The following is a 17,972-nucleotide window of genomic DNA, read 5'->3' on the forward strand; positions in this document are numbered from 1 at the left end:
ACTATGTCTTAGAAGGCTGTAGTCATGGGTGCTTTAGTGCATGAGATCTACTGTGTTGATTATTCTGCCTTATGAGTAAAATTCATGACAGGTACTTGAGGTCCAGTTGCCTAGCATAGATGAGCATCTCCCTGGCCCTTGGGGGTCTAATCTGATGATCTAATCTCTTCGGCATAGATACTGCCTGACAAAGTTCTAAAATTCTGATCAGAGTTAGACCCCAATCAAGAGAACTTCCTATCTAGAACTCAGCATTAGCTGTGCCCCAGGAATGCATTGATTGTGTCTCTGGACAAAACTCCAATATATAGAACTTCCCATTCCATTCCATCTGACCTTGTACTGGTGAACAAGGAAGTTGAGAATCATTTCAGCCACCAGATTGGCAGGCAATGTAAAAGGAAAGGTTGAATAATCCATACTGCTTCTTCTATGGGGGTGAACAGCCCAAGAAGAAATAGTAAAAAGGTTAGTTTAACAAAGGTAGGGAATATCCATTCTTTACCACTGTTTTGACCAGTGGAGATAATTCTTTTCATTTTTTTATTAAGAATTTTTTGTTTGTTCTCATATAAATACACTCATATTTTCTTCTTAAATAATTTTTCCATTTGTTATTCTTCTGTTAGTGTTTTTCTACTTTTTTCTCCCTCTAATAAATTCTCTTTTCTTTATCTCTTTTGCTCTTTCTCCATTAGTTTCTTTCCCCCACTTCTTTCTTTTTTGGCTTTCACTTACTAACTTTGTTCTGTTTTCTCTCTTTTTTACCTTTTGAATATTTTAATCTTTCTTTGGCCATTCTATCCCATTTTCTTTTAATGAACTGTATTTTTACCATCAATTAAAAGTATCTAGTAATTTCTGCCCCCACTATTCCTGTTGTTGAGATTATTAGCATTGTGCATATGTTCTTGACAGCTGATGTTTGCTTCAATGCTATATCTAGTTTAATTGTCGTTTTTGCTGTTATTAATTTTTGACTCCCACCATTTTTGTGATGATTAATGTGTTGTAGATGTTGCTGGTATTTACTTTAATAATACTATATGTTATTGCCTGCTGTTTTTGCTGTCATTTATTCCCCCCGTGTCTGTGAAGTGCTGGTAATCTGGTGTGACACTATCACAGATAGTGATAGTAAATTCTATGCTACTGAGCTGTACCCCAAACCATTTAAGAGAGAGTGTACCTTGCTCTGCATACAATAAAACTTCACTCAAACTTCAGCCACACTGTACCATAAAGAATAGAGGAGATGATAAACCCAAGTGATGACCAGACCCCAGGTAGGAATGACTAGGAGTCTCTCAGGTTCCACTGTTATGTGGTCCGACAGTAACAGCAGAGAGAAATAACACAAAGACTGAGGACACTATACTGATAAGGGGCCTCAATATAGACTGAAAACATATAGAGTTGACAAGTCTAGGAGCACAGTCACAGAGGGTGTACCTCATGGTCCCTGCTGTATACAACACTGTTGTTTGACTTACTAGAAGGAGCCCAGTTATATTCAGTAATTCACAGCAGTCATCCCTGAATACTTGACCAAGAGAAGGCTGTTTCTGAAAAAGACCCCCACATAAAAGTAGAAGGGAAATTCATCCTAACATGCACAAATCATAACTTGGGAATATATGAGACATGAATAAACAAGGTAATATGATGCCTCCTAGGGTTCATAATTCACTAGAAACTGACTTCAAAGATATTGAAGGGATGAAATATAAGATAAAGAATTCAGTTTTCCAAGGAATCTCCATACTGCTTTCCAAATTGGCTGCACCAATTTGCAGTCCCACCAGCAAGTGTATAAGTGTACCTTTTTTCCCGCATCCTCGCCAGCACTTGTTGTTGTTTGTCTTCATAATAGCTGCCACTTTTACTAGAGTGAGGTGGTATCTTAGAGTAGTTTTAATTTGCATTTCTTTGATTGCTAGAGATGGTGAGCATTTTTTCGTATATTTGTTGATTGATTGTATATCCTCTTCTGAGAAGTGTCTGTTCAGTTCCTAGGTCCATTTATTGATTGGATTATTTGTTTTTTTGGTGCTTATCTTTTTGAGCTCTTTATATACCCTAGAAATTAGAGCTCTATCTGATGTGTGAGGGGTAAAAATTTGTTCCCAGGATGTAGGCTCTCTATTCACCTCACATATTATTTCTTTTGCTGAGAAAAAACTGTTTAGTTTGAATCCATCCCATTTGTTGATTCTTGGTTTTAATTCTTGTGCTATCGGCATCTTATTAAGGAAGTTGGGGCCTAGCCTCACGTGATGGAAATTAGGGCCTACTTTTTCGTCTATTAGATGCAGAGTCTCTGATTTAATCCCTAGATCCTTGATCCATTTTGAGTTAACTTTTGTGCATGGTGAGAGATAGGGATTTAATTTCATTTTGTTGCATATGGATTTCCAGTTTTCCCAGCACCATTTGTTGAAGATGCTGTCCTTTATCCAGTGCATGGAACCACTATTTGACCCAGCTATTCCTCTTCTCGGACTTTACCCGAAGAACCTACAAACAGCATATTACAGGGACACAGCCACATCAATGTTTATAGCAGCACAATTCACAATAGCTAAACTGTGGAGCCAACCTAGATGTCCTTCAGTGGACGAATGGATTAAAAACAGTGGCATTTATACACAATGGAATATTACTCAGCAATAAAAAGAATAAGATCATGGCATTTGCAGGGAAATGGATGACATTAGAGAAGATTATGCTAAGTGAAGTTAGTCAATCCCCAAAAAAACAAATGCCGAATGTCTTCTCTGATATAAGGGGGTGACTCAAAATGAGGTTGGGAGGGAGAGTAAGGGAGGAAGATTACCTCTAGATAGGGAATATGGGTGGGAGGGAAAAGGAGGGAGAAGGGGAATAGCATGGATGGTGAAAGGAGACCCTCATCATTATACAAAATACACGTATGAAGATATGAATTTGGTGTCAGCATACCTTATATATAATCAGAAATATGATAAATTATGATATAATGGTGTAGTAAGAATTGTAATGCAAAAATAAATAAATAAATTTAAAAAATAAATAAATAAAGATAAAGAATTCAGAAAAATGAATATTAAAAAAATCAATGAGTTATAAAAAATACAGAAAAATAACTGTATGTATTTAAGGAAATCATTACAGGATAAGAATGAAAAATTCAATCAGTAGATAATGAAAAAGCACCAAAGAAAAATCTTGGATATGAAATCCATAATGGATCAAATTAAAAAAATCAGTTGAAAGTCTGATTTTCAACTAATTTTTTTAATCAGTTGAAAGACAGAATCTTAAGAGCTTGAAAACAAATTGGCCAGCTTTGAATATTCAGACATTATTTAAAAAATAAGAAATTATGGTCAGAATATACTAGAACTCTGGGAAAATATTAAGAGATCAAACTTAAGAATCATGCTCATCAAGAATGGAAGAGAAATACAGGCTGATGGCATAGATAATCTTTTCAGTGAAAACAATATCAATAAATTTTTCTAAACTTTGGGAATGAGATGGACATAGATAAAAGGAGACATTTAGAACCCTGAATAGACAAGTTCAAGAAAGATCCTTTCTATCACACATTATAATTAAAATGCCAACTATAAGGATAGAAATTTTGAAAGCCTCAGAAGAGAAATGTAAGGTCACATTTAATAGTAAACCAATCAAAATAACATCCGATTTCCTAAAAGAGACCCTAAAATTTAGATAGGCTTGGGAATGACGAGTTCATGCCCATAAATACAAATGCTACAAATGAAACTGCTATATCCAGCAAAGCCATCCTTCAGAATTGAAAATGAAATAAAAATCTTCCAAGATAAGTATAAACTAAACAAATTTATGACTACTAAGCCAGTGCTGCAAAAGATATGTAAAGAAATCTTTTAATAAGAGAAAGAAAAATAGCACAGCTCAGGACAGGACAAAAATAGTTAAGCAAATGAGAATTAAGATCAAATTATACATTAGAAATTAATCAATATATCAGAAAATACACATTTTGCTACAATAACACTGAATGTAAATGGTCTCAACTCTTCAATTAAAAGACATAGACTGGCAGGTTGGGTTACAAAACAAGACTCATCTATGTGTTGCCTGCAAGAGATACACCTCTTAGGCAAAGACATCCATAGGCTAAAAGTGAAAGGATTAAAAATGATATTCTATGCAAATGGAGCCTGTTAGAAGCAGGAGTAGCTACTGTTATAACCAACAAGAGATATTTCAATCCAAAATTAATCAGAAGAGACAAGCTCACTTCATATTGGTAAAGGGAATAATCCAACAGAAAGGTATAGCAGTAGTAAATATTTGTGCCTCAAACATTAGTAGACCTAATGACATAAACACACCTCAATATAAAAGTTCAGGTAGATCTTAATAAAATAGTACAGGGTGGTTTCAACACACCCATCAATAAGTAGGTCCTCTAGACATAAAATCAGCAAGGATACCTCAAACCTAATAAATACTATAAATCAAACGGAATATTTTATCCCACAACAGCTAAATAAACTTTCTTCTCAACTGCTAATGGAACTTTATCCAAAATAGACTGTATTTTAGACCACAAAGCAAGTCTTAGTAAACACAAAAAGATTCATATAGTTTCTTGCATCTTATTAAATCATATAGAATGCAATTAGAAAATCAACAATAAGAAAAACTATGGCAGCTATGTAAACATGTGGAAATTTAACACTACTCTTTGAATGGCCATTGAAGACATCAGGGGAGAAATTAAAAAATTCTTAGAACCAAGTGAGTATAGAGCGATAAGATGCCAGAATCTCTGGGACAGTGTAAAGGTGATTCTAAGAAACAACTTTATAGCTGTGAAGGCCTACATAAAATAAAGATCCCAAATAAACAATTTAATGATGCATCTCAAGATCCTGAGAAAATAAGACCAAACTAACTTCAAAACTAGTAGAAGGAAGGAAATAATTAAGATCAGAGCCAAAATTAGTGAAGAGGGAGTTAAAAAAACCAAGAAGGATCAATATAATCAAGAGTTGGTTCTTTGAAAAGATAACGAGAGTTATAATCACTTTAGCCAAGAAATAGAAGACCCAAATTAATAAATTAAAGATGAAAAAGGAGATATCACCACAGATATCACTGAGATCTAGAGGATCATTATGGACTATTTTGAAAACTTACATTTCAATAAACTGGAACATCAGAAGAAAAGAATAAATTTCTAGACACATATGACCTACTAAAATGGAATCAAGAGGGTATGGAAAACCTAAAGAGGCAAATAGCAATCAATGGGATTGACGTAGTGTTAAAAGCTTTCCAACAAAGAGAGGTCCAAGACTAGATTGATTTTAGCTGGATTCTACAATATCTTTAAAGAAGAACTAAGTCAACACTCCTCAAATTATTCCATGAAATAGAAAGTCCAGAAACACTTCCAAAACCATGTTGTGAAGCCAGTGTCACACTGATACCAAAGCCAGATGACATATTAGAAACCCAAACTAGAGACCAATATCCCAAGTGAGCATAGATGTAAAAATTCTTAATAGGTTATTAGCAAATCATATTTAACAAGATTTTAAGAAGATTATACATTATAGGCAAAAGGGTCTCATTCCAGGGATGTGAAGATGGTTCAATATAGACATACCAACAAATATAATTCACTACATAAATAGTATAAGGAAAAAAATGCATATAATTATATTCATAGATGAAGAAAACTTCTTCAACAAAATTCAGCACCCATTCATTATAAAAACAGTGAAGGAATTAGGGACAGAAGGAACTTACTTCAGTATCATAAAGGCTACATACAACACTCCCAAAGCCAGCATCATAGTGGATAGGAAAAAACTGAAAGTATTTTCTCTAATATCAACAACAAGAAAAGGATCCCACTCTTACCACTTACATTCAGTGTACTACTTGAAATTTTAGTCAGAGCATTTATTCAGAAGAAGAAAATGAAAAGGATACAAATGGAAAAGGAAGAAGTCATATATGGTATGATCCTATCTTAAAAGATCCAAAGAGATCCATGAGAAGACTTCTCGAGCTAGTAAACATTTCAGCAAAGTAGCAGGACACAAAATAAACATACAAAACTGAATAGCTTTTATATATAAGAATAATGAATCAGCTGTAAAAAAAATAAAAAAAGTTTCATTGAGAACATTCTCAAAAAAGAAAAATAAAGATTCCTTGAAATAAACCTAAACCTAACTAAGAGAAATTTTCTACAATGAAAATTACCAAACACTGAAATTGAAGCAGACACTAGAAAATGGAAATTCCTCCCATGTTCATGGATGGGCAGAATTAATGTTGTTTAAATGGTCATATTTCCAAAAGTGATCTAAAAATTCAACACAAACCCCATCAAAAAACCCGGCAAATTCCTCACAGAAATATAAAAATGTCCTAAATTCATAGAAAGAATGTAAACCCAGGAAAAGTAAAACAATTCTGAGTAGTAAGAGCAATACTCAAGACATCGCCATGCCTAATTTCTAATTATACTATAGAAGTATAGTACTAAACCAGTAGGATATTGACATTAAAAACAGACTTTAGGCCAATGGACTCGAGGACACAGGGAAACCCACATAGTCCAGTCATTTGATTTTTGACAAGGGAACCAGCAACATCCCATGGAGGAAAGACAGCCTTTTAAACCAGTGGTCCTGGGAAAATTCAATATCCATATGTAGAAGAATGGAACTAGATCCAAATCCCTCACCCTGCACAAAAGTCTATTCAGAATGAATAAAAAAATTGGGGTTAGACTAGAGACTTTGCACTGCTGGAAGAAAACATAGGGACAGGCACTTACTTTCTCAATAGGACTCCTAAAGCTCTGGAAATAATATTAATAATTAATAAATGGGATGGCATCAAATTAAAAAGCTTTGCACAAAAAAGGAAACGATAGAGAACATGAAGAAATAGCCAACAGAATGGGAGAAAAATCTTTGCTACTTTTCTGACAGGGGATTCATATCTGGAAAAAACCCCCTAAATATCCCAATTAATAAATGGGCAAATGAACTAAACAGACACTTCTCAAAAGAAGAAATACAGATGGCCAACAAATACGTGAAAAAATGGTCAACATATTTAGTAACTGTGGAAGTGCACATCACCACTACACTGAGGGTTGCATCTCACTCCAATTAGAGCAGCAATCATCAAGAATACAAAAAATACCTGGGCGGGTGGCACACATCTGTAATCCCAGCGGCGGCTCAGGAGGTTGAGGCAGGAGGATCACGAGTTCAAAGTCAGCTTCAGCAAAAGCTAGGCACTAAGCAACTCAGTGAGACCCTGTCTCTAAATAAAATATGAAATAGGGCTGGGGATGTGGCTCAGTGGCCAAGTGCCCTGAATTTAATCCCCAGTACCACCCAAAAGAAATCAAAACCAAAACAAACAAACAACAGCTGGGTACAGTGGCACACACCAGCATCTCAGGAAGCTGAGGCAGGAGAATAATAAGTCCAAAACTAACATTTTCAACTTAAACTTAGCAAGGTCCTTAGAAACATAGCAAGACCCTGTCTGAATATATAAAATAAAAAAGACTGGGGATGTGGTTCAGTGGTTAAGCACCCCTGGATTCAATCCCCAGTACCAAAACAAACAAACAACCCTAAAAAATAGTTTAAATAGTGATTATTTGAGGGAAAAAATCAATCAACTTATACATTGTTGATTTGATTGTGAATTTGTCCAACCTCTATGGAGATTGATATGGAGGTTCTTCAAAAGACTGGGAATGGAGCCACCATATGACCCAGCTATACTACTCCTTGGTAAATTTCCAAAAGAATTAAAATCAGCATACTGTATTGATGCTCAAGTTTATAGCAGCATGATTCACAATAGCAGAATCATGGAACCACCCTAAGTGTCCATGAACAGGTGAATGAATAAAATAAATTTGGTATATATGCACAGTAGAGTTTTATTCAGCCATGAAGAAGAATGAAATTATCATTTACAGAAAATAGATGAAATTTGAGAACATTTTGTTAAGTGAAATAAGTCAAACTCAGAAAGTCACGGGTCATATGTTTTCTCTCATATGTGGAAACCAGAGATTTTAAAGGAGAAAAAGGGATGGGGAATCTGATGAAGATAGAAGGGAAACCATAGAATAGTGGAAGTGGATTAGGGAGAGGGAGGAGAGGGAAAAGGGAGGTATTGGGGAATAAATTGACCAAATTATGTTTTATGCATGTATGAATATGTCATAATGAACCTCACTATTGTGTATAATTATAATGCACCAATAAAAGAAATATTTTGGCATAACTTTTCCTGAACTCCATTATGCCTATTATGAAGAATGCTGCAATTAACATTTGTATAGAAGTTTTTCTGTGGACACGTGTTTTAGTTTTCTTGTGTGTATATAAAGGACTGGAATTGCTAGGTTAAATGATACTCTGTTTAACATTCTGAGAAACTACCAGATTATTTTCCAATGTCAACATACCATTTTACATTGCTACCAGCTGGTATATGAGCCATAGGATTTTTTTGTATCTTCATGAATCGTCATTGTCCATCTTTTTGGTAATATCCATCCTAGTGGCTAGGCAGTGATATGTTATTGCGTTTGATTTGTATTTTCTTTGTGACTAATGATGTTGGATATATTTTCATGTGCCTGTTGGCTTTTGTATATCTTTGGAGAAATGTCTATTTAAAGCCCATTGCCCATTTTTAATTTGGGTATCTGTGATTTTATTCTTTAGTTGTAGGAGTTCTGTTTCTAGAAGTCCCTTAACAGGTGCATAATATGCAAATATTTTCTCCCATTCTGTAAGTTGTCTTTCCCTTTCTAAATGTTGACTTTTGAAGAAAAAATATTTTAAATTGAAGTGAAATCCAATTTTTCCTTTTGTTTCTTTTGCTTTTGGTGGCATAGCTAAGAAATCAGTGCATAATCCAAGGTTATGAATATGCAAGATTTACGTCCATGTTATATTATAATATTGTTCTAGTTTTGAAATATTACATTTAGGTCTTTGATCCATTTTATTTCTTAATGTGGCATTTTACATATTTATCTAATTTCTTTTTTTTTTTTTTGTCTATGCACATCCAGTTGTCCCAGTACCATTTGTTAAAAAGACTGTTGTTCATGTTTTGAGTTGTCTGTCTTTGGCACCCTTGTTGAAAACCAGTTGACCATAAATTTGAGAGTTTATTTCTGAAATCTCAATGATATTTCATTTTCCTATATCTATCCTTGGGTGGGCACCATACTTCTTAATTACTGTAGTTCTTTGGTAAGTTTTAGAATCAGGAAGAATGAGTCCCCCAACTTTGTTCTCTTTCAGGATAGTCTGGCTATTCTAGCTCCCTTGCATTTCAAAGTGAATTTTAGGATCAGCTTGTCAATTTGAGGCTACCTAGACTTTTGTTGGGGATTTTGCTTCATCTGTAGATTAACTTGGGGAGTGTTGCCATTGTGACATGGTAGTCCATGAAGGTCTTTCTATTCATTATGTCTTATCTAATTTCTAGGATGTATTGTAGCTTCAGTGTATACATCTTATGCTTTTTTTGGTTAAAGTTGTTATTCCTGAGTATTTTTTATACTACTACAAATAAATTGTCTTAATTTCATTTTCAGATTTTTCATTGCTAGTGTATAGGGAAACATAATTGATTTTTAAATATTAGTCTTGTGACCCACAGGTTTGCTGTACTCATTTATTAGTCCTAAAAATTTTCAAGTAGGTTACTAGAGGATTTTCTGAGTATGCTGCCTGTAAATGAAGAGAGTTTTACTTCTTCCTTTCTTATCTAATTTGCCTTTTATTTCTTTTGCTTGTCTAATTGTCTCTGTTATGCTGTCTGTGGCTTTTGGGACAATCATGTCATTTTTGCCCTTATTCTCATAGTATGTTATGTTATTTTGACTGATTTTTGTATGTGGCACCACCCATACATTCCTCAGACAAATTCTATTTTGTCATTATGTATAACTCTTTTCTTATTTGTTGCTGGATTTGGTTTGTTAGTATTTCATTGAGGACTTTGTATCTCTATTCATAATTGAGATTGGTTCACAGTTTTATTATGATGTCTTTGGTTTTGGTATCAGGATAATACTGACCTCATAGGATGAAGTGTAAAATGTTCTGTTTTGAAGAATTTGTGAAGGATTGCTATTAATTATTTAAGTGTTTCAAAGGAACCCTCAGTAATGCATCCGGCCCTGGGACTTTCTTTCACAAAAGTTTTAGTTTATCATTTCAGTCTCTTTTTCTTGTTATGGTCTATCCAGATCTTATATTATTTCTTCAGTAGATTAGATAGATTTTGTTTTTATATTTGTCTCTTTAATCTATGTTACTTAATTTACTTGCAAGTAATTGTGCATAATATTCCCTTTTTAAAATTTTAGTGTGGTTGGTAAAAATAAAAATTCCCTTTTCCATTCCTGGTCTCACTAACCTGAGTCTTCTCCCTTTCTTCTTGCTTAGTCTGCCTAAAGGTTTAATGTTGTTCTTTATTTTCCAAGAAACAATTTTTGCTTTTATTGATTTTTCTCTGAAGGGTTTAATTTTGTTCTTCTTTTCAAAGAAACAACTTTTGCTTTTATTGATTTTTCGATGTTGTTTTCCTTATTTCAGTAATTTGTACTCTAGTGTTTAATATTTCTTCCCTTCAGTTTCCTGTGGATTTGGCTTGTTCACAGGAAACAGTTTAAACACTGAGTTTTAGTTAGTTTTTTTTTTTTTTTAATTGTTTCTGTGACAAAAGGACCCGACCAGAACAACTGTAGAGGAGGAAAAGTTTATTTATTTGAGGGCTCACAGTTTCAGAGGTCTCCAATCCACAGACAGCAGGCTCCATTCCTCCAGGCTGGAGGTAAGGCAGAACAACATGGCAGAAGAGTGTGGCAGAGGGAAGCAGCTCACAAGAAGATCAGAAAGTAGAGAGAGAGTGTGACGCCATTCACCAGATACAAATATATACCCCAAAGCCACACACCCAATGCCCACCTCCTCCAGCCATACCCAATGCCTCCAGTTACCATTCAGTTAATCCCATCAGGAGATTAGTTCACTGATCGGGTTCTGGCTTCTGTAACCCAATCATTTCTTCTCTGAACCTTCTTGCATTGTCTTTTGGAGGGCACCTCACATCCAAACCATGGCATACTGTTTAATGACTTCTGATTTAAACTGAGTTCTAGTGAGATAAAAAATTTTGTATTTCTTGAGGTGGAAGGAAGGTTAATGCTTTGAGTTTTTTTTTTTTTTTAATATAGGCATTTGCAATTATTACTTTCTCTATAAGCAGTACTTTAGTATATTCTTATTATATTAGTGTATTCTGAAGTTTTATGGTCTATTTACACTTTACTCATTTCAAAGTATTTTTCTAATTTTCCTTGTGATTTCTTCCTCAGCCCATTGGTTCTTTAGGAAGGTATTGTTTCATTTCCACATTTCTGTGAGTTTTGCCAGTTTTTTTATTATTGATTTTTCATTTCACTTTATTGTGATTGAAGAATAAATATACTTATTTCTTGTTTCATTGCCTGTCATTTGGTGTATCCTGAAGAATGTAGACTTGGGAAGAGTGTATGTTCAGTCTTGTGTGGAGTTCTATGTAGACGTTTCATAGGTCTGGTTAGTTTATGGCATTATTTAATTCTTCTATTTTCCCTGCTCTGTTATTAATAGTTACTAATTAAAATCTTCAACTGTAGTTGTTGTATTGTCTGTCTTCCTTCCCCTAGTCTGTCAGTTATTGTTTCATGTTATTTGGAGACTTTCTTCTTAGGTGCAAGTATGTTTCTAATTGCTGCATTTATCCAATGTCATACTCTATCCCTAGTTACAGTTTTCTTTTTTTAAACAATCTGTTTTGTCTGCTATCATTCTAGCTGTTATCATTTTGGCTTTCTTGTAGTTTGTTAATATAGTTTCCCCCTCTTTTTATTTTCAATCTACTTGTTTCTTTGAATCCAAAGTCTGTCTCCTTTCAACAGAACATACTTGGATCTCTCTTTTTTTCTATCTAGTCTGGACTTTCCATTGGATTGTGTTGGCCATTCACATTTAATGTTAATGTTGATGTACAGTTGGATTTACATCACCTTCTCAGTGTTTGCATTCTATATATCTCATTTTTGGTTCCTTGATTTCTCCTTTACTAAACACACACACACACACACACACACACACACACACACGCACACACACAAACATATTTGTATCAAATGAATATTTTTGGATGTAACATTTAAATTCCTTTAATGATTTTTTTCACTATATTTTTGTGTTATTTATTTAGTGATGGTTCTAGTGTACTATATACATCTTAACTTATCAGAATCACTTCAGATTTAAACTAATTGATCCAGTGAGATAAAGAAATATTATTCATAGGTTGTTCTCTTCCCTCCTCCTTTGCTTGATTTTTATTGTATCATTACTTACATTATAAACTTGGGAAGACATTATAAATTTTACTTCATATTTTTAATAAACTAAGAGAAGAAAGGTGAACAAGCATATGTTTATGGCTTTTGCTATATTTAGTTTTTAATTTATTATTTGGGTTCTTTTCATCTGTTTCTGTGTGTTTGAGTTGCCATCTGATGTCATTCTAGCTTTTTGTCCACTGGCTCCTTTGTGTTGTTAGTGCAATTAAACATTTCTTTTTATTGCAATCCCACCAATAAAATTATATATATTGTCTCATAAAGCGACTTTAAAATCAGTTATGAGAAGAAAGGATAGGTAATATGCATTTTTACTGTCTTTAAAATAATCATGATTACTAGTACATTTGTTTGTGGATTTGAAATACTGTTTTGGAGTCCCTTGCTTTCAGCTTGAAGCATTTCTTGTCGAGTTTTGTAAAAGCTGCATCAGCTGTCATCACAGTCTGTCAATTTTTGCTTACTTGAGAATGTCATTATTTTGCCTTTATATTTTTTGGGGGGGAGATAGTTTTGGTGGATATAGGATTCTTGGTTGACACTTTATTTGTCCTTGAGCACTTTGAACATGTCCTTCACTGTATCAATGGTAACCGTTAATCTTATTGAGCTTCCCTTGTAAATGGAGCCATTTTTTTCTTGCTGCTTCCAAGATTTTTTTTTCTTTGACTTTCAGCAGTCAAAGTTTTCCTAAGATGCATCTGTGTGTGGATCTCTTTGTATTTACTCTTGGAGTTTGTTGAAGTTCTTAGATAAGTAAACTAATTTAGTCAGACTTAGAAAGTTTTCATTTTGAGTATTTTTATTTTTTATTTGGCCCTTGAAGAAATTTGTTATTTAGTTTTTAAATATTTTAGAATTTTCCAGAGGTTTTTTTTTTTTTCTTGTTTATTTGTGATTTAATTCTGCTATGGTCACAAAATGTACTTTGTGTGACTTAAATCTTTTTAAATATATTGAGACTTCTTTTGTAAGTAGGAATATGGTGTACCTTGGTCAGTGTTCTGTGTGCACTTGAACAGAATATCCATTCTGCTTTTGCTGGATGGAGTGGTCTATAGATGTTAATCTGGAAGTTACCTGATAGTGTTGTTCATTTCTCCAGTAGTTGTACTAATTTTCTCTCTGATCATATATCAATTACTGAGCGTAGGTATTACAATGTCTAATTATAGTTGTAATTTTTTTTTTATTGTCTACAAAGGCAGGGACAGACTCTGGTACTGTAAGTGCGTTATAATTGTTGAATTCTCTAAAGCAGGAATTGTGTATTGTACATTTTTGATCCCAATTCATAGTAGTAACTCTTTAGTACATGAGGACAGCAGTGTGAGAACTGTGTGTCATATATATTTAGCTGATTTTACTTTGTATTTATATGTGATGTCTTTTTAGTGAAAACATCCAAACTTTTGATTTTTATTTGGTGTATTTTATTTGGAAAATATTTATAACAAAAAAACAATTTTAGTCTCTGGAATTTAGCTATGAATTTAGAGTTTGATTTAGTTGAAATCTCATTGATATTTGCTTTGATTGTATACACATAATGCACATTCATTAAGGTTACAATAGAAAAAATATTTTAAAGTATGAAATAAATTGTGTATGCTATTTTTTTTTAAATCTTGGGGCAGTAAATAACTCTACCTCAAATAGCTTGTATATCATTTGGATAACTTACATTTTTTTTATTCCCTCAGAGTCATAAACATTCTACATGTATACGGCCATTTCTTCCATATTATAATGTGTCACATCAATTGGCTACCTTTACTCTTAAGGGATCTTTTGTAAGTACATAAATGTGACTTTCACTTTGATTTTGATTTGAGAATGGATATATTCTATCACAGACCAGCAGTTCTTTAGTGAAGTCTTACATTATGAACTACTAACAATTTGCATATAAATATGTAACTGCTCTGATATCTTCTTTCACATGACTCCTTTTAATCAAACAGGACAGAAGCCAATAGGAGGTAAAGCTTTCTGTGGTTTTGAGGAACACTTAACAGAAGTCACTTTCAGGAAAATTGTTCTTCGTGATCTGAGAGTGATTGTATGGTCTGAGAAACGTTTAAGCATTGAGTATATTAAATACAAATAAACAAAACCAAACAAATAAGAAACCAGATTTTTGCTATTTCTACCTCTTATTAGATTTGAATTGAGAAAATGCAGTACTCTCTTTGAGATTTTTACACAGGTAAAATAATGAGGATTTTTTAAGCAAAGGCACTAAAATCTTTTAAAACATTGACCAAAATTCTTTAGTGTTTAAGGAAATAAAGTATTTATGTAAACAATGTTTTCCTATTTTTAAAAACATTATTGTTGGGGCTGGGGATGTGGCTCAAGCGTTAGTGCGCTCGCCTGGCATGCACGGGGCGCTGGGCTCGATCCTCAGCACCACATAAAAATAAAATAAAGATGCTGTGTCCACTGAAAACTAAAAAATAAATATTAAAAAAATTCTCTCTCTCTCTCTCTTAAAAAAAAACAAAAAACAAAACAAAACATTATTGTTTAGAATTTGAGATAGTTCTTTTGGTAGAGAGAAATAGTGTACATCATCATTGCTCTGTTCTTACTGGTACTGATTTTGGAAATTCTCCCAAAGTATGGGATGGATCACTGAACCATGCTTTCTTGTGTTTTCTCCCCAGAGTGATATACCAGAGCTACAAGTGTGGTATACCAAACTTGCAAAACCGTTGGAGAGAACTCTTTTTAAACAACTGGATTCTCTATGGGTAGTTTTAAAATAAATTCCTATATTTTGGGTATTGCAACAGTAAAGCAGTAAAAGGGAACAGAAAGTTGATGAAAAAGAGTTTTTAATTGATCATTGATTTTATAGCTGAAGCATAATGGAGATATAATTGCATCCTGATTTTTAAAATAGAAATCCTCTAAGGTATTATAGAAATTTTGTATATTTATGGGACTGTTTTGTTCTTAGATACTGGTTTGATTTGGTGGCTGGTGCCATTACCAACCTGGCTGCCCCAGTAAGAAATTCAAGTCTCACGTGAGGCTGTCTTTCCCACTCACCCTCTGTATCCCACTGGTGGTCAACTGTGGACCATTCTCTTATCCATGTGTTTTTGCTCCTCATTTCTTATTCTCTACTTCTGCTGCTGCCTGTTTCAGCTCCTCATTATCACTCTCCTGGATTTCAGAAACTACCTCCTGTTTTCCCAGCCTCCAGTATGACTCTCACCAGCCATCATCACCTGTGCCCGTGCTGTGTTTGCAGTGCAGGTCTGGTTTTTGGCAGCACTGTGTTTAGAATGTCCCAGCACTTTCTTTTTGTCAGTTCATATCCCTTAGCATAGCGCATGACCCTCGTACCTGCTCATGAGGTGGCAGACTGCTTTCTAGACGCTTGTCCTGTTAAACTGGCCTCTCTTCACAGACGAGACCTCTTCAATTTTTCAGAGCATGGCACACCCATTTACCTACCTCTGTGCTTTACATCTGTTCTTTTCTTCTTCTGGGATGGATTCTCTTCAGATCTTTGTCATCTTTCAAGACTCAGCTCAAGTGTCACTTCCCCTGAAACTTTTCTCTACCAGTCTTAGTGAATAGCCATTTGGCCTGTATGCTGCCCAGTTTAACAGTTTCCCCATTATAGTAGACGCCCGAGGATTGGGAAACTGCATTACTTCGCTTCAGCCCAGGGGCCTGCCTCAGTACCTAGCATGGAGGTTTCTCAGGAAAGGTTTCAACAAGTGAATTGGCTCAAGCAAGCACATTACTTCACCTAATTGACACAAATCTTCCTACTTTTTCTGATCATTCTTAATGTTCTGATAATTAGCTTGTCACTATTAATGATGAAACATCCATTACATAAAAAAATCTAAAACAGAACAGTCTCTACTTTCTGTATAACAAATTGCTAGAAAGAACATAACAAACCTGATTTTTTTTCCCAGGGGAAAAAGAATATTATTTCTGAGCCAGAATATAGCATTATATATTTTATAGATCTGACCATCAGTTTACTGTTAAAGCGAAGATACTTAAACTTCTTTAATTCCAAATAGGAAAAAAAAACCCAAAACTCTCCAAAGTCTCATAAAATGGGCATAAATTTAATGCTTACATTAATTGTGCAAGGGATTCTAATGTCTTCAGAGGTCTGCATTTAACACAGGACAGCTATGACATAGGGAGTGTTTGCTGTTAGTCACACACTAGGCTAAGTACTTTATAAACATCATCTGGTTTAGTTCTCAAAATATCTCTGTGAAGTATGTAGTTTTCCCCTTCATTTTGAAGGTGAGGGGGAAAAAATGTAGAGATTAAGTTGTCAAGATCATAAATGTGACATGAACCTAAACTTGAACATATAGGGCATAAATTTTCTTTCTTAATTGTTAAAGGTTTTCTGGGATTAATAGTTGAGTCAACAGTAATATTTTATGGATTTTTCTTTCTTAGTAAAATCCTAAAAGAAATAAACAGGCCTCTTAATTGCATGTATTAAATACATACACACTATAAAAAGCTTACAGTATGATGAAAAATAATAGGCCTATAGAATTGACTTGGGACAGTATGAAGTCTATTATAAAAAAGAAAAACTTTTACATTAATTATGAAAAAAACATACTTAATAGTTTTTCTTTTTTATAATAGACTTCATACTGTCCCAGACATTAAGCAAATAACTAGGGGGGAAAAAGTCTTAAAAATCAGGTAGACAAGAGAAGCTCACAGCAACACATGATCAGCAGGGAAATACATTTTAGGAACTAATATAAGGAAAAGAGTTCTATAGCTCTAATGTAAATAATGTAGCACAGTGACAGAATTCTGAGGGCTAACTAGAGTAAGTAGATCTGAAGCAACTGACGAGCAAAGAAAAAAACCCCACAAAAGCTGAGAAAAATAAGAGATAACAGTGATTTTTAAAAAATGAAAACACAGAAAGATCTATTAGTTTTGAAAGCAGGCAAAACACTAGTTCATGCCAGAGGTTATCTAGCAACTCCCAGTCTACTACCAGAAAGAGAGCTTAGGCTGCTGAGGTAGGAAACCTAAGTGGGAAAAAAATTCTCACATTCAAAGGAAAATAGATCAGGAAATTGGTGGAGGATAGGGCTTGATTAGCTTCACCAAGCAAGTTGTGAACAGATATATTGTCCTATATTGGTTAAATTCATTAATACAATTATGATAAGAATATAAATATTGCATTTCTGATAGTTGCAGGAGTGCTACCTATGGGGGGAAAAAAAAAAAAAGAATTGACTTGGGAATCATCTAATCCTTCTTCCCTCCACAAAGTAAAATGCTTTAATTTTTCTTTCTATAAATTATAATTAATATTATAAAGTCTTCTAAAATACTTGAGAAAAAAGGATCCCACGGACCTTGGTATTAATGTGTCTTTCACACGTGTTTAGGAAGTTCTAGCAGAAATGAATTGGGCTCTTCCTTAAACTTGGTTTTTAAAAAGCTGTTTTGTCCCAGAGATGAGCCA

At 34.0% G+C, this 17,972-nt stretch overlaps 1 protein-coding gene across 6 annotated transcripts in view; it reads left to right on the forward strand.

Moving 5' to 3' along the window:
* Positions 1–17,972, forward strand: part of Galc (galactosylceramidase) — a 70,187-nt gene that overhangs the window by 42,043 nt on the left and 10,172 nt on the right. For all 6 annotated transcript variants that reach the window (XR_011706546.1, XM_027931577.2, XM_027931575.2 and 3 more), the window contains 2 exons: positions 14,179–14,268; positions 15,145–15,231. Coding sequence is in view for 5 of the 6 variants with exons in the window: in XM_027931577.2 (XP_027787378.2) it covers positions 14,179–14,268; positions 15,145–15,231 (177 nt within the window). In the remaining variant the exon portion in view is untranslated. The remainder of the gene's footprint in view (positions 1–14,178; positions 14,269–15,144; positions 15,232–17,972) is intronic.

This window comes from Marmota flaviventris, chromosome 2, assembly GCF_047511675.1.
Source record: "Marmota flaviventris isolate mMarFla1 chromosome 2, mMarFla1.hap1, whole genome shotgun sequence".
Classification (NCBI taxonomy): Eukaryota; Metazoa; Chordata; class Mammalia; order Rodentia; family Sciuridae; genus Marmota; species Marmota flaviventris.